The following is a 27,618-nucleotide window of genomic DNA, read 5'->3' as shown; positions in this document are numbered from 1 at the left end:
CATCAATATATTGAACAGCCCACCAGCAACTGATGAAGCAATTTTATTTTAATATAACTCAGTAGGGTGATTTTAATAATGAGCATGTTCTTTGTAAGTTTCCAGAAAAAAAATAAAATTATTACATTTATTACAGAACACTCTGTTTTACCTTTTGTTCTGACATAAAATTATATTCACTTAGGAATGCTAGCAAAACAAGTTTTCCTTATCTTTCTGTTTTTCCCTAGTACAGTGAATTCCCATGCTTCAAATGAAGTTTAATCTATTTTCAACTGCAAGCAAGCAAAACCGTATATGGTGTCATATAAAATAAATATCTCCAAATTAGATTTCATAGCACCAGTTTAACCCATTGTTATGCTGTTCACTCTTATCTGAACCATGGTACAAAATAAGATGTAAAGCTAGTTCCTAAAGAAAAAATGGGCAGTGTTACCTATCCCTTAACAGAATTAGTATAATAATTTGTATATGTGTATATATCTAATTCTTCTTTAAAAGAAAGCAAGAAAGTAGCCTGCTAGTTACTCCCTTCCCCTCCTCCTCCCTTTGATAAATTTAGTATTTCAAGTTCCAATCACTTGTTACAAACATTTCCTAGCAAAAATGAAAGTAGCTTTTTGATTTTATAAAAGCACAGCTATTGACTTTAAGAGTCTCTACAGCAGTCTAAGAAATATTATGGCTTGCTTCATTTTAAAAAGCAAATACAGAACACTAGAATTTATTTTTTCATGCTACATTGCTCAGAAGCTGATCTCCTGCAGGCAAATTCAAGTAATGTGCTGTTATTGGTCTAATTGGATGAAATTTGTTAACTTTTACCAATTCGCAGAGAAAAATTTTTCAGCAAGAATTGTGCAAACTGTTCTTTTGTAACAACTGATCTGAAGCTGAGTCGCAACATCGAACAGAAAGATGAAACTTGTAGAGCTGAATACACGCCACAAAAGTTGCCTGATTCAGAATTCAAAAAATGAGACCAGAAGTCTCTTAGCAAAGGCTGGTTTTGTAGGCTGTTTTAATTTCCATTCTGCATTACAGCAGCAGCTGCAGGGGTCATTTCCAGCATAGCTGTATGGAATCCCTTTGAATAGAAGTTTTTCCAGATGTGGCTTTGAGTCTATGAAATGGTCTGCCTCTTCAATATAAAAGGCAAATTGGAAGTCGAGACTGCATTTGAACAATTGATCTCTGAAAACTCAGAAGTATATATCTTACTGGTAACAGTGAAATTAAAGGTTAATAATTTATAGTATTGCATTGAAAGTCAACCATAAAACTAGTTATTAAAAATCAATATGCTGTACTATTTTCTTAACATGTTTATGAAGCAGGCTCTGGAAATACAGTTCCATATTATCTACTGATACAGCACCCAGCACATGGTGCATGCAACAGGAAAGTATTGTTTAAGTGAGAATGAATAACCTCATCAGTAAACCAAGAATAGGTCATTTGAAACAGTTGAAAAACAGGCACCTGAAAACATTTGTTTTATTTCTAACTTCATCAGTTGATCTGGAAAGGTATATTTTCCTACCATCTTTACTTTAACATTTAGTAAATTCAGTCTTTGCTCAAGAACATTGAAACTTGAAACACTTTGTCCCCTCTAATATTGTGACCCCAGACTAATATTGTGACCCCAGGTTATTCAGCCCATCTAAGCACTCCTTGGCTTGCATAAAATCACCACGATAAAGGAGGGAAAAGAAAAATATTAACTCAGAGGTTCATAGCAAAAATAAAAACATGGTACTAAGTAATATATTTACTCATTTTCAGGGTATTCTGTTGTTACTTTGGTTGGTAACCTAAGGATTTTAGAGTAATCCTAATGCAAATTTCTAACATTGTGCTGTAAGAGCAATTCCCTTTGCCTAAAACAAAATACCATAGAAGAGTTCTGTTAAGCTCTCATTAAAAACCCTTGCTAAAGAGAACCCGATCTACCTTATCAATGTTTACTCCAGTGATAGTCTGAGAAACATTATTGTTGAATTATATGGTGCGGTACCTTCAGTTATAAATCTCATTTTGCATCCACAATGAAAAAAAGATGGAGAGCAATTCAAGGAACTGCTGACTTATATTCAGAGTGAGTTTTTAATTAGATCTCTTCTCGGCTGAGCATCTTTTTGCATCTTATTAGAATCTATTCCTTTGCACTTCTCAGAGATATTTAGGCACAAGAGTCACAAAATGCCTGCAGGAAAAGACAGATGAGTCAAACTGTTGGAAGGTTCCCAGGGCAGCAGTTCAGATAGCGAACTCTTCAGACTTTTTCCTCAGCTAAATGTCAGACATGTCACTGGTCTAACAGTCGTTGTCTGAAAAGATTTGATCATGTGCCACCATCACCGCTTCCTGATTAATCAAAGCAGCAAGTGCAAAATCAGAAGCAAATATCTTCACCTTCAGCTTTATTCCTAACTCATATGAAGAAAGTCAGTAACTCTTTTGGCTAACTCCTCTGCTTTAGTGATAATAGCAAATAGTGACAGAGTTGGTCATGCAGCAGCTCATTGTTTTGACAGGATGACGCAACACCCTTAAGTAAAAATAAAGGCAAAATTATGGCTTTTTTTTTTAAAAAAAAAAAAAAAAAGGCAAAAGCAGAAGTTTCCAATTACACAGAGAATGTGCTTTTTTTTTTTTTTTCAGAGTTGTGTGAAATGTATGAGTATCTTGCAAGCATACCCTCTGTGCAGCATTTGTAAATATTACAAAATTAAAATAGCAACAACGTGAGCCTGATAATTAACTATAATCTACCTCATTTTCAGAGTCACAAAAATACTGACAAAACAGAGGTTGAATCAGACAGACCAACCCACACTGACAGCACCAACCCACCATGAATCTCCTTCCGACTATTGTCCCTAGGCACAACATTAATACTCGGAAACAAGGCCAGTACAAGATAGGCTTTTCTTTCTTAACAAAGATGACTGTATTTGTTCCAATTCTCTTATCCATCACAAAGACCCAATGTCCTTTCTTTGCGTGAAATACTGAATAAAAATAAATTTCTTTGAGGAAAGATTGCTTGCATAGGTAAGTAAAGGAAAAATTAACGCAGATAAGCATATGTCTTACACTCTTCGTCTTTTCAACATATTAGTTACTGTCTTTCTATCTCCTTTTGTAAAAAACCAAACAAACAAAAAACCAAAACCACTGAAGTTCAGTACAGAAGAAGTAAAATCAAAGTAAAATTCAGGGGCAGGCATAGCTGTAGTATGAATAAATACCTATTTTTTTTTTCCTTGTTTAATTTGAAGTACTCCTTTCTAGAATTTAACACCCGATCTTCATTGCATCTTTGAAGTGTCATCACAACTGACAAGTGTGTCAAAAACAGGAAACTGAAAAGAAATCTTAACTAGTGTATCAACACCAACCCACCATGAGAGCCGTTCCTTGCTATTCAGAGCCACGCTTCAAGTTTCAGGGAAATCAGATCTTCCTAACTGACTGTTTAAGCAGCAAAACCTCTTAACTTTGTAGATGAAGGCTGAAAACATGTATTTCTGATGGTGGCCAGTTTCAGTGGAAATTATGCTGTTGATCATTTAACCATCCTCAGAAAATGCTGTGTTTTGTCACTAACTTCAGATACTTTTTTAATGTTTTGGGATAAATGGAGAACCATGGAAATTTTCTCAATGTGATAAAACTAGCTGATCTCGTAAGAATATCTCACTTCCAGACACACACAAAATTCATTACGACCCATTTCTTCTATCAACATAAAACTGGGTTAAAGGCCTGATAATTCTACTTCATTACAAATAAAGTATGTGGTTGAAGAGAAAAATAAGCTTTAGAGCATACAGAGTGGTACTGTAAAACAAACACACACACTTCTCCATTACAAGTCTAAGCATTCATAAAAAGATTTTATTTTGCTGAAAAAGAGTAAAAGTTAGTACTTGGTCAAGTTATAATACTGGAAACTACCTTCTGTTCCACCTTCTGTGTTGTTTTAGCCTCTTCCTCTCCTGCTACCTGTTGTTGAACTCAAGAACTGCTGCTTGTCCTGCCATGTTAAATGTAGTTGCTATAAAGAAGATGCTATCTTTTGCTATCATTTCTATTAGCGATGTGAAAGAGGAATGCCTTTGCTGGAAATAAAAATTATGTTCATTCTTTGGACTGAAATGAACTCATCAGTCTGAGAGGCCTTAGAACAAGATATTTATAAATGCAAATTCCCCCTCCCCCCCCCTTTTTTTTTTTCGCATCACAGCCTTAAAAATATCAGACAGGAAGAAAGAGAAACATCTGCATTGATTTTGATGGTTTAATACTCAAGAGTGAAAAAGTGTAAAATCACAAAGCTTATACCACCACAAAAATGCAGTTTCATTGCAAATAACCAAAACACAAGCTGCCTGCAGTCTCATACAGCTGACATCAACAACCCAGTTTCAACATTCTTACCGTCTTTTTAAACACCTGCTATTCACAAACAGTCAATACAGAGTTCTGGATCTCTCACACATCTTTCTAGATTTGATTCCTAGACCAGTGGTTTACACATTTAGAAAGGAGTGCCCCACTTCTGATCTATTTCAGCATATAAATACATAGTTTTTACCCCCCAAATTAGTAATTATTATTTTAAAAGCTTTTTTTTTTCCTAATCCAAACAGCATAAAAATTATTTTTATTTTGTATTTAATGAAAAGCACAGCTTATATAAGCAAGCTTCAGAAGCGCATGCTGACTGAGGTGATATCACCAATCCTTTCAGCCACGTTCTAATACTTATGCAGAAAGTGACTATATAGGGTGAGTTAGTACATTACACAGTAAGTAAGGTATATTTGCACTTACTAGTAACATATGTACTTATGGCCCTCATTCTGCAAATGTGACTATTAGGCTTGCAGGATGTGATTGTCCACCTAACTACGTTTTGTTGCCTGGAGGTAGTGTTATCCAAAAGCTGTCATTATGCCAAAATGTCTCAGGTTAATGAGAGCTAAATGGAAAATTGGCTGCTTATATAAAAGTTTTTAAAACTTATACCATCCATACACATTTATTCATAGGTATAAGATTTCTTTGTTTTCACGGCCTGAAAGTATTCTTCCAAAGGAACTGTGCATATATTTAAATGTTATGCTAATGCACATTGACAATTCCCTAGACTAAACTAACTTTCCAACAGCTCACTAAAATCCTGATCTTAAATGGAACTACAGAAAGTACACTAAAGAAATTTGTCTCTCCAGGCAATCAAACCAGTACTGTATTTTGGTATAATCTACTATACCTGTCAGTGATGTTAACAGGAATTTTTAAAGAGGTGTTCTTGCCTCAGTGGAAACAATACTGTTTATTTTATTTTATTTTTTTCTCCTGCAATTCTAAGGACACCTGTGTTTTGTGATTCACATGCTCCTTAGTGGTTTATTCCTTCAGTTGACATAATCTGCTGAGCACGTGAAGATAAACACAACGGAGTGTTGGTAGAGTTTTTCCTAAGGAGAATGTCTGTCAAAGCTTCCACAAATTATCAATAAATAGGATTGACCTTGTAAGTTGCTTTTTGTTGACTACAAAATACATTCTCTGCAGTATTCTTAGATTTATTTTACAGAAAATGTTTAAGTTATAGGTTAGAATCAAACTTTGAGAATAATAACACTTTTTTTATTATTATTATTTTTTTATTTTTTAACTCTGTTGCTTATTATAGACCCAACTCCTTTCTTTATTTAGTTATTTACTACCTGAAGTACAGAATTTGCTTGCTTACAGTTAGGCATCTAGCTGGAAAATTCTGGTTTATATGCAGTTATTAAAATAAACATCTTACCATTTTTAAAAAGTAGATGGTCGGCTAATGAAACAAAACTATAGGATGATATTAGAAGTATGACAATTAATAACATCCTATTTATAAATGGAAGCATGGGATCTTTCATAAGCATGTATGAATAATTAAAAAAAATATTATTATTATTACACAGTGAACGGTATAAATAAGCTCAGCATACATGCCTTTAGTGCTTCTACACACCTCAGTTTCCTATTCATTTTCCAGCTGCATGTTACACAGCCAATTTCAACAAATGAATTCATAGTATATAACTGAAAAAATATCCAATCCTGATCAACACTGGCACTTGTGCAGTTGCATTTATATAAAGTCAGGAAAATATACAGAAAATTTTGTAATGCAGACAAACCTCCTAAGTTTGTCTTTGGAACACTGATAATAGCTTAAATATACTTTATACAGCTTTAAATTTAGTTACTAAGGCACACAATGATTAATCTGTCCCATATCTGAAACAGAATGATATGTCAGTCAGCATGTAGCTTCTCCTTAGCTTTGCATTTACATTCATATTATAAAGTCGCAGTCAGTTTTGAAAAATCTAGCTTCTGTTAATATTAAATAATCTGAAAAGTGAATATCCACGCCAGACTATGATAGTTTCACTAGATTCTGATCTGGGTTAGCACACACAGAACTATGCTTACAGAACCACAGGAAAATAATTCTGAGACTACCAGACTGGCACACCAGAGCCATCCGGATACAGCTGTGTGTGCTCTGCAGAGAAAGTGTGAGAGGGTGAGTGAGTGAATGTGCGTGTGTGCATGTGAATATAGCAAATATAGCAGCTTTTCATTTCTCTATGATTCATAATTCTTGTATTTGTCCAGTATCGTATCTTCTTACCCCAGTGACAAAAATATTTTTGCTGCTATTTTTGTTTCTGCTATCACTGCACAGTTCAGTGCAGCTACTGGTTCTGGCTTCCGATCTGGACTTTGAAGTCACTGAATGGCAATTGTAAAACTGAATTACATCCTTCACTTAACCCATGTGCAATCCAAGTGAATTAGCCTATTTTCAAATGGTTTAAGTAGAAACCAACTTTGGCCTGAGAAAAATGTTATAACCATAAAAAGGAAAAAAAAAAAGTGTGTGTGGGGTTAAAATCTCAGGGTGGATTTGCAGGGCTAGGGAAAAAAGGACATCTCATTTGTAAACAAAGAAAGGATTATCTGGAAGTTACCTGACACGTGATGATCACAGACATGATCAGTATCATTTTTACATTTTTTCTTCAGAACGGAGAACGTATCAGCTAATTCCACTGTTACAAAATTATGCACTATGTAATGTTTAACACTTCACTCTTATCCTTAGCAATACCTTGTGTCAAGGTAATCAATATACTGCAAAATAACTTGTTGTTAATGTGTGTAGACACTGAAGCTGTAAAGAGTTCTCCTCCTTACATCAGCAGTAATACTATCTAGCTTATTTTTTAAATTGGATTTTTCAAAAATATAAAGTGTACTCTGCAACCATAAAATTAATATTTCTCACTAGGAATATCATGAGAAATTCTTGCTTCAGTGTTACCTCTTCTTTTTTTTTTTTTCATTACATTGTAGCTATACAAATATTACCATTTTTGTCATTGCTTGCTATGCGTATTTCCATCCTAAGGATTTTTTTAGTTGTTACGGATGTAATAATCTTATCTTACAATTTCATTAGGTATCGCATACAAGTACACAGAAATGGAACTGAAAACCAGCTACCTACCACTTTCATGAGTCTTATGACCTCTTATATTTGTGGTTAGTAGCTTAAAAGAGAATTGTTGAGTATTTTAGTAACCAAGAAGAATACAGTATTCAGAAACTGAAAAACCCTATTCAAATACACACTTGTTAATTAACCTGCTATAAAACAAACAAAATTACAATCCTTTGAATTCCTCACTAGTAAATTTCTGTCTCTATGGGTGGAAAAATCTCAGGTCACTGGAAACACATCTGAGGAAAAACGCAATAGCATGATTTCTCCCAAAAATAAAATTTCCAGTAAAGTAAAAAGTGTGCTGAATAGGCAGAGGCTTAGATTTAATACTTCTCAGTCCACTATTAGTATCTGAACAGATTGAATGTCTCCCCATCCTTTTTTTTTCCTGCTTTAAAAAAAAAAAAAAAAAAAGGATAGTCAAAACCTGTATAAGCAAATTACCAAGTAGACTTCATTAAAGTGTCCTTTCAGAACCACTGTCCATCGTTCTCATCATCTTCCTCCTCTTCATGGTCCAGATAGAGAAGAGCAACTTTCTTTTCATCTGAAATAACTGACCTTTGGTCTACCATTCTTTGCAATTGTACAGTTTTATCAAAAACAGACTCCTCCACTACCTTTTCACCATGACCTTGGGAGAAACTGGAGAGAACATAACCACTTCTTTTACTTTCATTTCCTACAGTGTGGTCACTTTCAACTGTAATCTGTGACTGATTAAAAGAAGGGTCTTGCTTATTCGATATGAGCATCGTTGCTTGCTGTTCTCCACTTGCCACTGTAGATACTCCACCCATATTGGAAACATCCATTTGAAAAGTGTAAGATGTTTCTTTGGATCCTACTTTAAAATGCTTTATGGACCTACTGCTCTCAGATGACTCTCCTATTTGTGAAAGATCTTCCAGTGTTTCAGAAATGGGTCTTGTAAAAACTATTTGCTCAGTGTGAGTTTCCCCAGGACTTATTTTAACATGCCTGAAAGATGTATTGAAATCTGAGCTTCCTTCAGTCTCTGAAAGATGTCCTCCTTTATTAATAAGCTCTGGGATTTCAGAAAGGGAGCCCTGATATATGATACGCTCAGTGGTTGTAACTCCTGTCTGACCTAGTCTAAAATGCTTTACCGAGCCTTCTGAATGAGTTCCGTCTCCCACTTCACTGATTTCTATGTGCTCAGTGACGGGACCCTGGTAGACGATTTTTTCAGCTGTCATAAACTCTTTGGGACCTAATTGAATGTGTCTCACTGAACTTTCTGTCTGTGAGAAGTCTCTGTTGTCACTGACCTCCACTTTACCAGAGATTGGTCCTTCAAAGATAACTTGTTCTGTATGAATCTCTTTTGGACCTAATCTGAAGTGCCTTGCTGATCTGACATCCACAGACCCTTCTGTCTGAGAAAGATTCTCCGAGCTATTGAGCTCCAGGGAGCCTGAAACAGGCTCTCCAAAAGACATTTCTTCAGTTACTTGCCTTGATCCTACTGTAACCTGTCTTGTGGACCTACTGAAATCTGATGAAAATTTCTGCTGGGAAAGATTTCCAGAATCAATCTCTTCTATGGTTGTAGTACTGGGGCTTCTAAAAATTACTTCTTCTGTAGTTTGGATTTCTTTAGGACCCAGCTTAAAATGCCTCACAGACCGGCTCACCTCTGATGAGCCTTCTGTCTGAACAACATCTTCCGTAGCACTGAGCCCGAATGTTTCAGAACCAGGCTGTTCATATATGATCTGCTCAAATCTCTGGACTTCTGTTGGACCAACTCTAATGCGCCTGATGGATTTGCTCTCATCAGTTGATTCTGGTGAGTAGGAGACTTCTCCAAAATCTGCAGTTTCCGAAACTGAACCATCATAAGTAACTTTTTCAGTGGTATGATAGCCTGTGCCACCACTCCTCCTCACTGTGGATGAACTGTAGACTTCTTGAGCCAAAGGAGTGTAATTATCACTGCGTGAAGAAACATCTATTTCTATATCGCTTTTACCATCAACAACTCTCTCTGAGCTCTCTTTTTTCACGGAGTGCAATGTTGTCTTCTCCTTCTCACCTGCAATTACTTCACCAAGCTGAGCTACATCAAACTCATCAGCATTAAGGGTCTGAGATAGATTGACTTCAGCAACAATTGTCACCGAGCCTCCCTCATCTGTTTGGTCAACTTTTTTTATATCAAATTCTAAGCTACTAGATTCAGCTTGATTTTCTTTTGTTAATGCAGACAGCTCCTCTTTCACGCTTTCTGGGAGACTGCCTTCCAGCTGCTCCAAAGCTTCCTTCAAGTGATGTTTAGGGTCCTTAGTTTCCTTTGATAAAAGACCCTTTATTGAAGTCTGAAATTCTTGGGGTATTTTTATTTCTTTTTCAATAACAACTGATTCAACATGGGATGTTCCAGCTTTGGGATGCTCTGCTTTTAAAATATGGGCACTTGCTTCCTCTCCTACCACGCGATACGTTTCCTCTGCAGAGCTTACACCCTCATCCCTCTTACTTTGTGTGCCTTGCAAGAACTCATCTTGCCAAGAATACTTAATAGTTGATTCTTCTTCTATATGAATTTGTCCGTATACTGAGTCATCATCTTTTTCATTAACGATAGGATGATCATCGGGAACAGATACAAAATATTTTTGTTCAATAGGTGAGTCATCTTCCTCAGTGACTTCCTCCACATGAGTGAAGCTCTCGTGGCGTTGTTTCCTCTTTTTAATATCTTCATGTGTAAATGTTACGGTTTGTTCCTCATCGCCATAGCGCTTCTCTCTCTCAGGGAATGTATCTTCCACTTCTTCGACTTCAAAGGGTGTTGAAAAATCAGTCCTTTCATCAGTGGCGTAATCTAGTGGTTCCTCTACAATCTCGACGTTAACAGACAAATTCTTTTTGCCCTCACTTCCTTTCAGGCCCTGATGTACTATATCTTCTATCTTCTGTTTGGAGGGAGTTCCCTCAACGCCCTCTCGAACCACTTTTCTAACATCTTGGTTAGAAAGACTTCCTAGGTCAGTATCAGAAATATCTATCTTTTCCTGAACTCGAGATTGCACTGTGGTCTTAGTCTTTATTTTCCCATCGTCCGGTTGTTCTTCCTTATTAAAATAGGTGACTTTTGTGTCTGTTGATATTTGTGAACTAGAAGACTGTGTAAAACTTTTAAGAATGTCAGCAACAATATTTTCTGCAATGTTTTCTGTTGACAGAGTTCCCGTTTTATGACTTCTGTCACTAATTCTCTCTTCATCTTTCAGACTAGATTCTGTGACACGAACTTTGTGAATTTCATCAGACTTGGTTACATGGTCACCTGTGGAAGTTTTAAAACCTTGAAACCTGATGTCTTCTTTATTCTTCTGAGATACTTTGTCAGGAGCTGTTGTTTCAAGAGTGATGGGTATCTCAATGACATCTTTGCTTCTGGATACGTCTGTATCTTTTTTGGTTGATTCGCTTTTCATAGTTCTTGCATTAGAAATATCAGCCCCTGTTACCTTCTGATTAATGACTTCCTCACGGACATATTTTCTCTGTTCTACCCCTGTTTTTGTCTCAGTCTTCCTTCCAAAATCAGCACTTCTTTCTTGTACAAAAGTCTTCTCATCTGTCTTCTTTTTCTCCTCCTTTGTTTGTTTCTCCAGCTTATCTTTTTCTTTCAGCAGAGATGTTCTTTCTTCAGTTGGTTTGCTACCTTCTCTTTTTTCTTTTACCGTGGTCCGAGTTTCAGTTATGGTTTCTTCATATGTAGATGGTTTAAAACTGGTATTCAGCTCATAAATTGGAAATTTAGTGAAGCTTGGCTTTGTTCTTATATTTTCAGTAATCTCTTGCTTTTTGTCTGCTTTGCTGTCCTTGTCTGATCTTTCAGTGTGTGCTGATTGTTTTGAAAAAGATACTGTGGATGAAGCTGTAACTTCTGTCTTCTTTCTTTCTGGAATTGTCTTTTGGTGCATCTCAGTGTTTCTCCAGCTGCTGTAGGATGGAGTAAATGCTCTTAATTCTTTGTGGTCTGTCACAATCCTTTCGTCCGTTCTAACAGTTGTCGAAGGGCGATATGTTGAACCAAGTATATCTCTTCCAAAACCTTTTCCACTCGCTGATGTCTGTGATCCAGCCTGTGTTGATTGAGCGGAATAGTGTGCAGAGCTGCTTATACTTGCTGCAGGTATTCTGTATCTTGTATCAGTGATCCTGATAGCTGGCGAAGCTTGATTTTTATTTCTTTCTTGATAAGCAGAGTAAATATCAGTGTAGTTATATGAAGTGTTTATAATATCTGCAAAAAGAGTATAGGTGACCAAACATTAAAATAATGGCTTGTATCTAAAAAGAATATAAAATAAAGAGAAGTAGGAAATGTAATATTAGAATTTTGAAAGAAACAATGCCTCTTCATTTTCAGTGAAACTTTGGCAAGGCATTCCAGTAGGTTTTGCATGATAATTAAGTCTATGCATAAAATATATTAAAGCTGAAAGCAAAGCTTTTTACTAAGTTGCAAGTGCTTGCTAATTTTATGTTTTATGATCTACTGGTTATTATATTTACTTAAGAATTACACACTTCAAATTTATATTAAGGTTCATTTACATTTAAAACTTCTTCTTAAACAATGTTTGCTAATATCCTTTTATTTTTTTTTGCTTTGTTAGCCAAAGTGGCCTGAAGCTGTTCAGTTTCTATGAAGAATGAATGCCGTATCTGCCACCGTATAATGTAAATAGTCAACACAAATACAACTCTCTGTTGCCATAAGACACAACAAACTACAACAAAAAGAGAGTAATAAAGAACCTCTTAGGCCATATTTGCACAAGCTAATAAAATGGACCAGGAAGCACTGACTGGCTCTAAGACTGACTCAAATTTCCTATTCCTAAAAAGCTAGCCACATCTGCTCTGACTTCTGTAGTGCTTCCTGGCCCGCGGTAACCACTGAGCACACCTGAGCATTGTCTGCAAAAGGACCAGATAATCCAGATCAAAACCGTGCCAGGGCAGTGCTAACAATTTAACACCACACACAAATGTATGCAATTGTTTCGGCCTAGGCCCGACTGTTTAATTTGCTGCTACAGATACAGCCTTCAAGTCTCTTCGGGGACTACTGCCTATGATAGGTTGATGATTTTAAGACAAAACTTAAGATAAAACTCAGGCGTATTATCTAGACTAATTCATGAGAGCGGAGAGTGGCCATCACAGTCAGATGAAAGGTCCATCTCATCTAGTGTCCTGTTTTCAGTGACCAACAGTAGATACATAGGGAAGAGTATAAGAACAGGGCAAGTAAATAGTGATACTTCCCTGGTATACTCTCACAGCCTCCAGAGATTTGCAGCTCCTAAGATAGAAATGGTATCTTTATGTTTAGTAAGTATTGGATTTTTCTTTCGTTACTCTGTTTAAATCTGTCTTTAAACCCATGTAAACTTATTAACACTCACAACATCTTGTGATAATGAATGCTAAGGTTTTAACTAAGTTTTGTTAAATATCTCTTGCTCCATACTTCAAAACTCCCTTCAGAGCTATGGGCATCCAAAAGCTTTGCTTTTAGAGCTGTTTTTGCTATTAGAGCTACAAAACATCACTTCCTGCTTACCTTCTCCACCTGATTCATGATTTTATGAATTATAAATTATCTCATATAGCACAGCACTATGTTGATTTAAAATACTGAAACTCAAAATTGACTCAATATTCACTTTGCAGTACACTCGTAAAATTCAGAAACACCGTAACGCGATAGTTTCCAGTTATATTTAACTTCATTCAACTTTCATTTTTAATAGTAATTTTTTACCTTGAGGCAATTGCCCTGCAAGCTGTTCTCTCCATGTAATAATCCACTGGTTGCTCTCCCCTTCCAACAAAGCTCTGCAAAACACATAGAAAGCATTCCATCAAGTATTGGGAAGAATAATCATAATATTTAAAATGTATAAGTCTTAGAAACTGAAATAATTATTCTGCAGGTAGGTCAGATTCTGAGAGTTTTTCACATCCTGTATTTTTATCAGTGGGAATAAGAAATCTTTAGCTCCTTCCAGATTCTTAGTTTACTGAGTCCAATTCTTCAGAACAATACAATAATCTTACAGTAGGTTATAGCAAAGAAACCATACAGTTTTATGTTAAAACTTCCAAATTAGTCAATATACTGTTTCCTGACATGGACAAGATCCACCAATTTCCACTATGGAATCACAGAAGCTAGCAAAATTTTCCAGAACGATGGTCTTATAAGAGAGTTAGGAAAAAATGAATCCAAACGAAACTTAGCAAATATTCAGTAAAGCTTTTTCTGAGAAACACATGGAAATGTTTTATAAAGAAAATGCAAAGATGAGAAAATATTAGAAAGTGAATAATCAGCAGCTTTCCTGCTGGTAATATAGTACTAACAGTGGTGCAGATGATGTATGAGGGACTGATATACCCAGGACTTCTAATTTCTATTCTTTCCAAAAGAAAGGGGAAGAAAGGTATTACTTCTGCTGTCAAATGCTGGCTAGTGCTGGAGGAAACACAGTGTTAAAGTGCATTAAATAACTATTTTTAGATCTTACTCTGTCTGAAATTAACACAACATATTTTACAGCAAAGAACTTAGGAAAAAAAAGCATTGCAATAGAAACTGCTTGGTTTCTTTTAGTGCCACCTCTCTTTGTCTCTTCCATCCTTTTTTATTCTGCAGCACCTCTCTAACAGTTCCAGAAGCTGCCACTTCCACAAGCCTTGTGATCAAGGCTTCCTCATGTTGACCAACTAAGACATCATATTAGCTCAGCAGCACTTTTTCAGAAATGGACAAGACAAACTAAGTTGTTCACCTTTAAGGAAATTATATCATTACAAGCAAAAGAGCCTGGATAAAAGATCCAGCAGGGAACAACTGCTGATAATCTGCTCTGTAGGTTTGCCTATTACCTACTTTCAGTGTGCTAACTCACAGAACGGGGACTGCTAGGTTGGCTCTTCTGCAATCTATTGCTATCCTACCTTTATGCCAAACATAGTTCCCTACACAGCATGCAGGAGCAAGGACAACACCTCCCCTCAAGAACAACCTGACAGCAGCAACAGCCTCGCTCAATTCCTAAATAACTTGCTACCCTCCATTTTCTTCTTTCTACAGCAGTGGAAAATACTCCAGAGGTACCTTTCACAGAGATATTAGCAAAGCTGAGGGGCAGAACATTTTCAGAAATAACTGTTCTACATTAAGAAAATTCATACAGGCACACAACATACTTATGTACCCTTGGGGGAAAAAGGACTAAGTCCATTCTCTGTAATTATCAAACTGTTCTATAAAAATAAAATTGTTGGCTTCTTCCATTTACCAAGTACAAAAAATAGATGCCAGGGTGACATCTTATTCAGTCCTGGAATTGTTAGATATGGTGGTCCAATAAGACTGGGTGTCAGAATTCCTAGTAAATTCTCTGGAAATTTGTGTGTGCTTTCTTCTCTCTTTCTACCTGTATGCTTGTACTGTCTGACATGAAGTATGTCCAGCTGCTCTTCAAGAAAAGAAGAAAAAAAAAAAGTGTCCCTTTTTCCACTTTTGCTGAGGCATGAGCTATGCAATACCCTGAAATAATGCTAAACTGCAGTGTTGCAGTGCAGCAGCCTAAAAATCCTATGGCAGGTTCTTTACATATGCAACTAAATGCAATAATCAGCATGGTACTTTGGTGTTTTTATAGTCACTTCTACTGCTGAGGTAACTGTTTCATCATTTCCAGTTTTGGAAATGCCAGATGTTTTGTACTGATAACACAGAGCTGCAACATGAAAGTTGTCAAGAGGGAGGCTGGAGGATTGTGATAGCTGAGGCTTCAGACTCCCTGGGGGGAGCTGAAAGTGCATGAAGATTTTGGGATAAACACATTTGCTGGGCATTTCTAGAAAAATGAATAATACAGACATTTTAAGTATCACCTGTAGATCTTACATGACATGACTAATCTCTTGGACATTGCATGCTTCTTTTGGTTTCTGACTGCTCCTAGATCCAGTAGGGCAATGCAACACCAGCAAAGATCATTGGCAATTTTGTTCTTTGAAACCATGGATTTGCCTAGAGCCAGAAGAAAAGCCAGACTACAATTACCTAACATTATTTACAGGCTAGTTTCCCCCTTGAGCAGGCTCAGATGAACAGTTTTACTTGTAGTTTTTTGGTCAAATTCAATGCTAGGACATCCTTTATTAGGTAAAACCGAAGTAAAAGCAACTCATCTTTGTGCATGTTGAGAGAGGCTTGGTAGGAATTAAATCACTTCAACACTTCTAGAGAGCGTTCCCAGAGCAAACATCTTATCTGATGAAGTTAGTGGGTGCCAACAATTTTGTTCTGAAATACATGCCAGAAAAGTTGGTAGCATTACATAAGCATATCAAGGAGCTGGCAATGAAAGCGTTAAGCATGATGAAGGAAACTAGGAATGTGGGTAGTTTGACTAAGGATTTCTGGCTGCTGTTAAAACAACAGTTGTTCAGTTGCTGCAGCAACGTATGAAGTCACTAAAAATAAGTTCCAAGAGGTAACTGTATATGGCAAAGGGCAACAGCACACAGAAAAGCCGGGGCTGAAATATTACTACTGAAAATATGTTGTAATTGAAAATGAAAGGCAAAGCTTCATGAAACCTCTCTAAAACTGGACAGTGTTTTACTGTACACAGTTCATAATGCATTTCATTAAGCTTGTCAGATAAACAAGAAAATACTAAACTGACTTTAGTTTAATAAGCTAGCATAAGAAACTGTAGTGCAATGTACTGAGCACTCGTTGGGAAGCCAGCAAAGTCAGGTTCTGTTCAACAGCTTCACCATCGCTTTAGTTTATGCAGGGCATTTTGCTTCTCTGTTCCTTTGCATATCTTCTTAACACCAATTATTTAAGTCATAAGCTCTTTGTGGTAAGGGCTGCTTTAAATCTTATCTTAAACCTGAATAATAGATTAATCTTAACTGTATGAACTTCTAAGTATTTACAGTAATAACAAAAAAAAAATTCCTCCAAGCAGCACTCTACTAAAAAATAACTGCCAGCCACTTCCTCGAGGTCAGACCCCACACGAGATATATCCACACTGTGCTAAGACTTAGTTTAAATGCTGCCAGAAAATAATACAACTGCACCTTTAACTCGTCTCATTATTAATACCGTTTATCTAAGGTAAGCAGCTATATGGTGGCCAACCTGAAGCCCTACTGTGTGCTGGATGATAAAAATTAGTCCAGAAGAGCAGGTGGATGAGATAAACTGGTTGGGGTGGGAAGAAATAAGTTACCAAAAGTAAAATGATGCCACGCGAATGTTATCGTGGTCATTCACAACAGCAATAGCTTGCTCTGTCTCAGTTACAGAAACGGTTACAGAAATCTGAGATAGGGGTAGTTAGCCAGCAGGCCATAAAAATTCATCCTCTCCATCCCAGGTATTTGAGAAGGAGTTAAAAAAAAACAATACAAAACAAACAAACAAACAAACAAAACTTCTCTGGGAAATGGAACAGGGGAAGCATTTTTAAGGGGTAAAGGCCAATCCCACACATCTCATTTCTATCTCAGGATGAGAGAACAAGGACAGTGTGAAGAACAGCTGGTGACTGAATGCACATGAAAATCCTCGGGCATGATAGAATATTTTCCAGGAAAGCAAAAGACATGTGGTATTGGACGGCACAAGGTGTAAGCAGGCTGTAATGCAAGTGACTGTAGAAGCTATGGTGAAGAGCTGAGGAGGCCTTAATGTTGGTGATGATTTCGTGAGAGGTTGGATAGGAAAGGTGTTGATGGAGGAAATCACCCTAAGAAAGATTGGAAAGTAGGCCTGACAAGGAGGTCTTGACAATGACCATGACCAAAAAAACATGCTTTGTAGGCTCCACTGCTCCAAAATGCGGGGTGATAGCCGAGGATAGAACACTTGTGTGACACTAAGATTTCAAAATAAACTATTTTACCCTTCAACGACAATAAAGTTTAGGGAGATTTAGGGAGAAACCTTAAGCAGGTTTTCTATCTGCTTTTAATTTTAGAGTCTTAAACAGTGAATAGTTCACCACTTCTTTCTGGAAATAAAACTCAGGATAGTTTAAGTAGTTGTGGTTTTGCAGGTTTCCAAGAACACAGACCAAAATCAAAAGGAACTTGATAAACATTTACTAAGCACTGGAGAAAAAGGATTGGGAATGAATATTTCCATGAGGTCTAACTTTATAAAACCATACAAGACTTCACTTCCTGAGTGGGCCTCAGCGCCCAGAGCAGAAAGGCTGAGCAGAATCCTAGAGGAAGTATACTTGGTCCCTGGGGAAGGGTGTTCCTTGCAACAGGGAACCTTCTTGCCAGTTCAGAAGCAGTACTGACTAATGGAAAGAACTAGCTTTAAAAATGGACCTGTAGGAGTTGTAAAACAAAGGGAAAATATAGGTGGGAGGTACAAGGACAGCTCCAAGAAGTAGACCAGACACCACACCCTTAACCTATAATGCCAAGAAGCAAGGAACTGCCAAAGCCTTCATGGAAACTTCTCAGTGGAAAGTTCAGGATGTTGAACTGAGCCTGAATAGGTGCCTTTTGTTTCCAATATGCATAAGCAAGGGTATATGTGAAAATGAATGGAAGCTGGGTTCATGTGCCATGGGTATCACAGATTGAAAGGCCTGGCAGAAAGACTGGATTTCAAAGTATAGATGAGCAGTCCAGAATTGTCTTACTAAACAGCTTACTAACTGGATCCATGCTTTTACCCTCTGTCAGCAGAGCGGATAGAGGCCATCCAGTAGGGAAGGCATTATTTTCTTCAGTGAGGGGAGGGGGAAAGACAAAAAAAAACAAAAAAAAGAGGTAAAACTGCATACATGTAAAACAAATAAAAAATGCTTTCCAGCTTCTGAGATTTTAGAAGAATTTTTTTTTTTTTTTTTTGCAAGCATTAGGTTTTTTTTTTTGGTGTGTTTTTTGTTTGTTTTCTGATCTGAACTGCCCATTTCTCTGGATTCATCTCCAGATCTTTTCCAGTGGATAGATACTCATTTGTCCACTGAAGTCTGCCTTGCCAAGAGCAGTGATACCGGTTGCATTCACTACAAATGAATGAAGAAACCCTACATGTTGAGAAAGCATCTCAACTGGGCAACAACCACAGGCTGCAGATGGATTGTTCTCTGTTATCAAGGGCTGGGAATCCTTAGACAAACCAATAGTGTTCAGATAATCAGTGATAAAACTTCTGGAGAAGTTTCAGAATTTCCTAGGCTTACAAGGCAGAGCAGGAACACTGACGGTTCACTTATTAAGTAAGAATGTGTCAAAACATCTAAACATCTGGGCATTATCATTCCCAGTTCTGGCTGAATACTAATCATTGAATCAATTCTGAAACTTCTGTTAGTGTGAAAGTGCTAATCCCATTTTGCAGATGAATAAACCAGAAGGGGAAAGTTTAAGTGAAACCAGAAAAAGTCAATGTCACAGATGGGATTAAGTTTAGAAAAATCATATTTTTGGCAAAAGTAACAGAATGCACACAGATAAGGATCACTATTGGCTAACTTTTCCAGAGTCTGCCTCTTCCACTAATGATGCCCCAGACACTACTGGCTTTCCAAGGATCACTGGGATCCCACTCCACCAACAAACATCCAGGTACCATTTCTCACCAATTTATAGCAAAGAACTTGTCCCACAGGCTGCTTGTGACTGCATCCATTCCAGGAGCCAGCCTGGGGCTGTTCATCACAGCATACAATACTCAAAGCACCTTGCATGGACTCTTTTTACTTTTTGATGGACTACAGACATCTTTTGCTCTCTAGTTTGTTACCAAGCCATTCAGAAGTTACTCTTATAAGCTTCTCAAATTTTCTGTATGTATATATATAGAGACTGTGTATATTATATATAACATATATAGTACTTATAATAATATATATATATATATATATTACTTAGTATTTATTAGCTGAAAAGTTGGTTGTTGATATCTGAAATATGTCAAGAATAAAACATATTTCCCTAAGAAACCAAGGATATAGAAAGCCAGGATTTAGCAAATGCACTTTTCTGTGACCTTCCCACTATTTTGCAACTGAAACAAAACAAGAATGGGAAACTCATTACTGACATTGGTATTGCAAGTGGCCGGTACACAACATATTTAAGTGATGAAGGTTGCTGTGTAAGTTGACAGATGGCAGCTACACTGCCTCACGTTTTACTGATTGAGATAGTGGCTTCTCAGCTCGTAATCAAATACAGCATCAACAATTCACATCAACCTGATGTCAACTTGACCAGGACTAAGGTGGTTTCTTACATACCAATATATTTGCACAAAGGTAATAGGGGGATTCCTGTGGTTTATATTGGCTTCTCTAACATGTTCTACAGACAGCAGAATAGAATGGGTTACTACTAGAGTTAGTTTTGCCCAAGGGATCAAATTCCATTCACCTCTGCCCACTACTAATGCCTATCAGTGTTACTTATGAATAATGATATTTTACTATTCTTACAGTTTTTCCAGTGATCTCAAACAACATCACATATTAAAAGCCTCCTGAAAGGGTGTCATCTTGCTTGCACAGTCAAGCACAAAATGGCATGATAACCATGTCACAGAACAAGTCAATGGCAAACTAAAAATTGACATTAGGGGTCCACTCGCTCTGATCTAACAAAATTACAACACATACAAGGAGTCTAGATCTGAGGCTCTGAAGTTAACTACTGATATTTTAAATGGTGGAAAGATGAATGGGATTCCCACATCTGGGATTTAAATTACCCTCCGATTAGACAATTGAGTGTGACCGCAACTCTTACCTGTAAGTTTCAATCTCAAGGATGAGGCCGGCTTTCACTTGCAGTAATTCTTGATAGTCCTTCAGGTAGTCTGTGATCGACATGCTCAGGATCTGCTTTTCTTCTTCTAGGGCGTCGATTATCCGCTAAACAGAAATATTGATTCTCAGTTTTGAATGAACTTCAACATCTGTCACACTTGTATGCCTAATAACTTAAAAGCTTTAATTAAACAAAAAAATAAATAAATGAAACTCTGAGAGAGCAATAAAGTAACATATTCTATCACTTCAAAAAACAGAACAAATCAGCTCTGTGACCTCCCCCTATGCATTATTATTGAAGCAAAATTTTATGCTAAGATTTCACTTTATGCCTTATGAAGCTAGTTAAATACTTAAGCAACACCCATTCAAATGCCCTGTACAAGTTATCAAGCATACTTAGCAGGGAAAATACACTGCTTTATAAATGTGACTTGAATGTGATTCATTTTATCATTTTAAGAGCTTAGGTGTAAGTGTTTGAATCATACTTCAGATTGGGAATTCTGGCAATTTCTCTTTGTTAGTATTTTGAGGTCCATAGACATGTGTGCCCAAGCCAGTCTCTGGATTCAAGTATCTGGGGATATTCATAGTGTCTAGAAGGTAAAGGATAAACCTTCAGAGGTTCCTTCCAGTCTGTTTTTCTACAGTACTTGGATGCCTGCTTCGTAAACCACCCAGTATTCTCCTAACAGCTACTCAGAAGACATAAAAGGGATTGCTTATTTTCATCTTGGTAACTCAAAATAACATTGCACCTTTATATGATGACTATAAATGATGAGAGAGTAGGACTGATGAGAAACCTGTCCACCTTTCTTTAACAAGTTTGAAAATGGAGGAAGAAGCTGATAAGCAGAGAAAGGATCCAAATTGATCTAAATTTGAACACACTCTAAAATACTAAATGGAACTTTAAATACTGGGTAACTGCACCCAACAGAAAAAGCAAAGACTTATTCGACAGAACATTAAGATTTGATTTAGACCAATGTAAGTGACTCCTCTTGAAAATACACTGCAGGACACAAGTACTCTAATCACTGGTATTACATCTCACATGAAGGACAAATTCCCACCTCCAGAAAATAAACCCTCCTCTGATAATTGAAAGGAGCTTGTTCAGTGCAGACTCAGAACTAAAAGTATTGATGTTAGCTGCTCAGTGTGATTCTTAATGGTTTCCTTGCTACGGATATAATCTACTAATTCAAATCTGTCCTCCTCAGCCAGCAGACTGATGCTAACAGAAATGCTATAGATTACACCTAGTTCTGGGAGCTAGGAAGACAGAAAGGATATCTCAGCAAAAGCCTGGCTCCATTTGGTTCACATCACATTGCACTAGGCAGGAACACCAAAATGCTACTTACTGAACAAAATCTCATACACACGTACAGCACTGAACAGGATTTCATGACAGCATATATTAGACACATCTTAACAAATCCTTTGCAATACAAAATGCAAAATCAAGACACGGGTAATCTAGTTTTCAAAAATTCAAAATACTTCACTTTTATGCTTCGAGTGTTCAATTATCACAGTGTGAGCAGCAGCACAAAAACAAAGATAGAGCAGGGGACTCCCCACTCTGTTTAATGCCATGATGATAACACTCTTGGCAGAAGTGAGGTTTAAAAATTAAGAATATGAGGTGCTGGCATTGCCAACATTAATGGCCTTTTTTAAAAGTAAAAGCAAAAAGAAAGCTTTATGAAGGAAGCTGCCTGTATCTTCATAGACATGTAGGTGTATCTCTATAACACATTCAAGTACATTTGCAGGTGTTGATACACAATTACACTGATGCTTGGGTATTAAACTTAGGTGATATGACAAACCTTGCCTACAGTCCTCAGTGTATGTTAAACTCTTCTTCTTCTTTTTTTTTTTTTTTTTTAATGTCAGAAGACAAATAATATCTGAAGCTAATAATAGCAAATAATATCTGAAACAACACCATCAACCATCCCCTGCCTCATCCAGCCTGCAGCGGAGGTAACACCCTGTGTGGTCGTGCATGATGGCAAGCAGAACCACTGACCTTCAGCAGCTCCGAGGCAGCAGGCCTATTCAAGAACTGACACAATGGAAAATCTCAAGATGAGAAGGGAAGAAAAGTGCCAGGCCCTGCTTTTAGAAGGAAAAGGCTATCAAAAAGGAATGGAGGAGATGCTGCCAGAACCAGAAGGGTCAGTGAAAGGAAGAAAAGACAAGAAAGACAGCATCTCTATGGGACCAACTACCAAAAGTGGTAAGAGCTCTGATACAAGACGAGAAGTGATTCAGGCATTTGTTGCCTCCCCATTAAACAGAGGCTAAAGTGTACATATGCATGCATATGTTAAAAAGAGCTTCACAATGCACAGGTGTTGCCAAAGCCCCAGGAGAACCTATACAGAGAGTCTGTATGCTGGACTAAGGGTGCAACTCCAAAAGACTGGGGGTAGGCACGCCTGTGCTTAAGACATAGGAACTTCGGTTCCTCACCCCAAAGGTCTGCAGCCTGACTTTGAAAAGCCACCAAGATTCTACCCACTGGATTCGGAGAGCACATGGGATCCAAAAGTTTGTGTTAAATACAGTGTCCTAATGATTACCATAAGGGGCTACATACCTCAGCCAACTGTGCAATAGCTCTGAAGGAATTCATTCCAGCAGGAGCAGACATTGTATAGACTTGGGTGGCAGACAGCCACCGCCTGGCCTGCCCTGATGTTTAAACACAATGCAGAGGACAATTGGCCTTACGTACTGCTTCCAAGCATGCTAAAAGGTGTATGAAGTTTGTGAGGTTGCAAGCTGACCAGCTTCCATTTTGCCAAAGGTAATCTGCATTGTTGCAGCCACGTTTGCTTCACGATGGAGTTTCCTCAAAGGGATTAACTTGTAAAAATTTGTTTCTCATCTACATCAACTGTCCTCCAAATTGTGGTGAGGTCCTACTAGAACCGAACAACTGAATGTAAGTGATAGACTCATCCTTCAGATGTCCCTTTCCAGTCAGCAGTGGGAAATTTTAGAAGGGCAGTGGCAGGAAAAGAATGTACTTGGGTTGTCCAAACTGTACCTACTGAGGGAATAAAACCAGGGTTTCAGACTCCAACCCTTTCCATCTGGTACAGTTCACCAAACCCACAGCTCACTCAGTGGCTCAGTAAGGGGAAGAACTGACACCTCTCTGCTTAGCTGGCTAGAAACTGGTACACAAAAAATGCACATAAAATATTGATATGTTAATTTTACAAAATGTTTTCTTCTCTGGAACACCCAACAACAACGACACAGGAACTAATCCTAAACCCACAGAATTAGTGAAGAATTTCTGCCTCTTTCCAAAGCAGCAGGATGAGCTGTGGCCTTTTATACATCTGAAAAATACGGGGCTTCCTTCTGCTGTCACTCCATATGCGAACTGGCATGGAGATCACTGGGAGCTTTTGCATGAGTATTGTCAGAGCACACAGCTAAAATTATGGAGGTAAGACATAAGAGATACACTGACTTCATCCCTCGGCATCCAGGACGAGTGAAAACGTTCCAAACAATGCGTGATTTACTGCCTACAGGGTTCAGCTGAATTATAACTCCAAGCACATATTTCTATTTAACATTGCTGAAAGCTTTAGCGAGGATAGGGATGGGGCAGGAGACAAAGATGGACATATAAGGCGACTGGATGATATATGGAAAGTATGAATAAATCTACTTGCTATTGCAGCTGCAATGGACAGTAACCACTTGACTAAAATCTGTACATACATATCATTTCTATGTGACACTTCCCAATAAATAACCATGGGATAGATGCTCTTTAAAGAGTAATTTGAAATCCATGCTAAATATACTTCCACCAATAAAAGCAGCAATGACAGGAAAAAAAGAAAAAAAGAAAAAAAAAAAGAAAAAAGAAAAAAGCTTTGATCACAAGAATAAAACCTGAAAAAGCTATTTCTACACATTCTATCTTCACCAGATGTGAATGAAAGACTTTCTTTCTCATGTACAACAGACTGGCCATTGGAAGACCTTTTCCATTTGAAACCCGGCAGTTTAAATATGGAACTGTTCAGAAGATTTAAACCTTATGGTGTCATTTTCACCACAATTCAGATATTTTTTATCTATCTATATATATACAAAGATGAGACAGCTCACATGTTTTCAAGTTGGATATCAAAGCACTGTTGTTTTTTTCTTTTATTACTATTTATTACTAGCTATTGTTCCCGTAAAAACACAAAGCATGCCAGATGCTCTTGGGAGTAACACAGAAGTTTATCATCTCAGTAGCAAAATTACAATCCAGTTTTGGGTATTGAAACAGAACAACTGCAGGGCATGCATTGATTTTGATTATCTGACTTCTAAAACGTGTTGGACTGTCTCCACTTGCTCTTCTGTATAAAATTCTTTAAAATAGCAAGCAGATACAGAAACAACACACTGGTATAAAAACACCTAGCTGAGTTGAAAGAAAGAGCTAGGCATCTGAGCACACCCAAGCCCACTGGTTCTAGAAGAAAAATTTGTAGTGTCGATAATGAGCGATGCCAAACACTTTTTTTAAAGTAAGATTGTATTTAAAGGTTTTCAGTTCAAGCAATGATGATTAGAGGTCAGTGATGTTTTCATTTTAAATCCCTAATAACAAAAATAGATAGTGAAAAGGACATATTTTGAAAATCAGAATAACTGAATATTAGTAGATATATGTAAATTGATATAAACTTATGCTCCTAAAAAAGGTAAAAAAATGTTTTTTTGTTTGTTTGTTTGTTTGTTTGTTTTTTCTCATTACATTTTCATCTGGCTTTGACCAATAGACATATTTAATTGCTGAGAGATTTACATACAACTTCCACAGCTTGGGAAGAGTTTATATACATAACTGGAAGAATAAACTATCCTGTCAAAAATGAAAAAAAAAAGTTAAAAGCCTTTCTGATTACTTCTTAGATGCCTAATTTGCCTCAGTTCACAGCAATCTGCAAGCTACACAAGTTGCAAACAAGCTAGTAGTGTACAAAAACCAGACCCACAGCAGCAGGTCCCTGTCCCTGCCCGCTGGCCAGCACCTCCATGACCTGCCATGGCTGTTCGACCCAACATGACCATGAAAACACGGGGTTCGGACAAACAAGGAGCTCCAGCAGAGTGTTAGTAAAAGGTCTAGCAATGAACAAAAGAAATGTTGCCCTCAGGAAATGGATCGATGATCTGGATGAGCTAATATGCGCTCTGTGCCCTAAATCTGATGAACTGATATTTTGTTGTCCTGGCATCTGCTGATCAGTTCACGCACACAGGGTGATTATACATGCTGCCGAGCATTTTTCTGCCAGCAAACAAATCCTCAGCTACAGGTGCTACGGTAACTCTGTTTAAAACAACCAAATATCCACCTGAAACAGCTACAAGCCACTTACAATGCTGAAGTCTTATCTCCAAACAATTCCCACTCAGCTTTACGTTGTTGCACTGTAAGAAAACTCCCTGCCTTCAGAAGACTAACTTTTCTCAACTACAGCATGGACTGTGAGCATTTCTCTATGTCCAGAAGTGAAAAAAAAAATTTTTTTGGATCTTTTCTCTGATCCCAAGAGGTCAACCTCAAGTCCCCGGGGCAGAAGGGAAGCTCCATGTCCCACCACCCAGGGACATGGCTCATCCATCCCAGCGTCAGCCTGAGCAGGGCCCTGGCAAGGCTGCAGCTCTGGGGAACTTGGCGAGGGCACATTGAGAGGGGAGCACCTGTCACCAGCGGCTGTCACAGGGTCACTGTCACCCTGCGGCCCCCCACCCTTTGCAGCAGGATCTCCCTAAAGCAGGGCAGGGGGCTCCTTGCAGCCCCCAGGGATGGGCTGGGCAACAGCCAGCTCCTGCTGGGCCACCTCCTCCTGCAGCCCGGGGGAATCCTGCTGCAGGGCTTAGGGGGCTCCAGGGCTCACATCCCACCGGGGGCCGGGACCTCGAGCAAAAAGCCAGCGGGAGAGCAGGAGGAGACCCCGGGGGAGCAGCGAAGCGGCCGGGTCCCACCACGGTACCTCGTACTCCTCCACCTCGGCGTTGTGGCGCTCCTGCCCGGCCAGCAGTTCTTCCTCCAGCCTCTCCTGCAGCCCGACCAGCTCCTGGCCCTGCCGCCGGAGCTCCTCCAGCTGCTGGCGGCACTGCCTGCCCTCCTCCCGCAGCAGCTCCAAGTTCTCCCGGCTCCTCTGCGCCTCCTGCTCCTGCAGCGCCCGGATCTGCTCCTGGTAGCGCAGCAGGGTCTCCCGGCAGCTCTGGCCGAGCACCATCTCGTAGGTCGCCTCCAGCTCCTCCAGGCTCAGCACGGACAAGGGGGGCGGCAGGGCGGCCAGGTCGAGCCGCAGCTCCCGCATCTCCACCACCTCCCGTCGCTGCCTCTCGGCCAGCTGCCCGTGCTCGACCTGCAGCTGCAGCAGCAGCTCCTCCAGGGCCACGCAGTCTCCCCGCAGCCTCTGCAGCAGCTCCCACTGCCCGGCCAGCTCCGGCTCCAGGCGACGCCTCGCCTCCAGCACCTCAGCGCCCAGCAGCCGCAGCTCGGCCAGCTCCCGCCGCAGCCCGTCCCGCTCCAGCTCCGCTTCCAACTTGGCCCGGCTCAGCTCCTCCAGCTGCACCCGCAGCCAGCCCAGCTCCTGCTCGGGCACCCGCAGCCCCACCAGCTCCTGCTGCCTCAGCTCCGCCAGCTCCCGAGCCAGGAAGCGGTTCTCCTCCTCCAGCTCCCGCACCCGGCCCACGAAGAGCCGCAGCCGGGAGTTGAGCTCCTGCAGCTCCCTCTTCTCATCCCAGCCCGCTTCCCAGCGCCGCCACATCTTGCCCGGCCTGCGGGCTCGGGGCCGCGGCGGGTCCCCGGGCTGTCCGGCGCCGTTCCCCTCCTGGCCGCCTCCCCGCGGGGCTCTGCCCGGCCCCGCCGCTCTGCCCGCTGCTCTGCCCTGCCCCGGCCCGGCTCGGCTCGGCCCTGCCCGGCCCCGCACCGCCCCCCAGGAGCCGCCCGCCCCCGCCCCCGGCCCCGCTCCGCCGCCCCGCGGCGTCCCCTGGCGGGCCCGGCCCGCTCCTGCTGGGCAGCTCGGGGTGACATCGGGGGGTGACATCGGGGGGTGACACCGGTGGTAGCGGGGTGGTTGCACC

General features: G+C 39.4%; 1 protein-coding gene across 1 annotated transcript; it reads right to left on the bottom strand.

Annotated features, from left to right (window-relative positions):
* Positions 1-4,298: 4,298 nt before the first annotated feature.
* SYNM (synemin) lies at positions 4,299-27,396 on the bottom strand. The gene is made up of 4 exons (XM_032194756.1): positions 26,517-27,396; positions 20,441-20,565; positions 13,398-13,471; positions 4,299-11,867 (listed from the first exon to the last, which is right to left on the bottom strand). Exons 1-4 carry the CDS (start codon positions 27,300-27,302, stop codon positions 8,056-8,058), a joined length of 4,797 nt encoding a protein of 1,598 aa, XP_032050647.1. The 5' UTR covers positions 27,303-27,396; the 3' UTR covers positions 4,299-8,055.
* Positions 27,397-27,618: the final 222 nt, after the last annotated feature.

This window comes from Aythya fuligula, chromosome 11, assembly GCF_009819795.1.
Source record: "Aythya fuligula isolate bAytFul2 chromosome 11, bAytFul2.pri, whole genome shotgun sequence".
NCBI lineage: Eukaryota > Metazoa > Chordata > Aves > Anseriformes > Anatidae > Aythya > Aythya fuligula.
The sequence above is the reverse complement of the archived record's forward strand: the minus strand, read 5'-3'. Positions and strand labels throughout refer to the sequence as shown.

Coding starts and splice junctions, on each gene's coding strand:
- SYNM (XM_032194756.1), bottom strand. CDS start 27,302: ATGTGGCGGCGCTGGGAAGCGGGCTGGGATGAGAAGAGGGAGCTGCAG. Junction 20,566..26,516: donor CCGAGGTGGAGGAGTACGAG/GTACCGTGGTGG, acceptor ATTTCTGTTTAG/CGGATAATCGACGCCCTAGA. Junction 11,868..13,397: donor TGCAGGGCAATTGCCTCAAG/GTAAAAAATTAC, acceptor CTCTTTTTGCAG/ATATTATAAACACTTCATAT.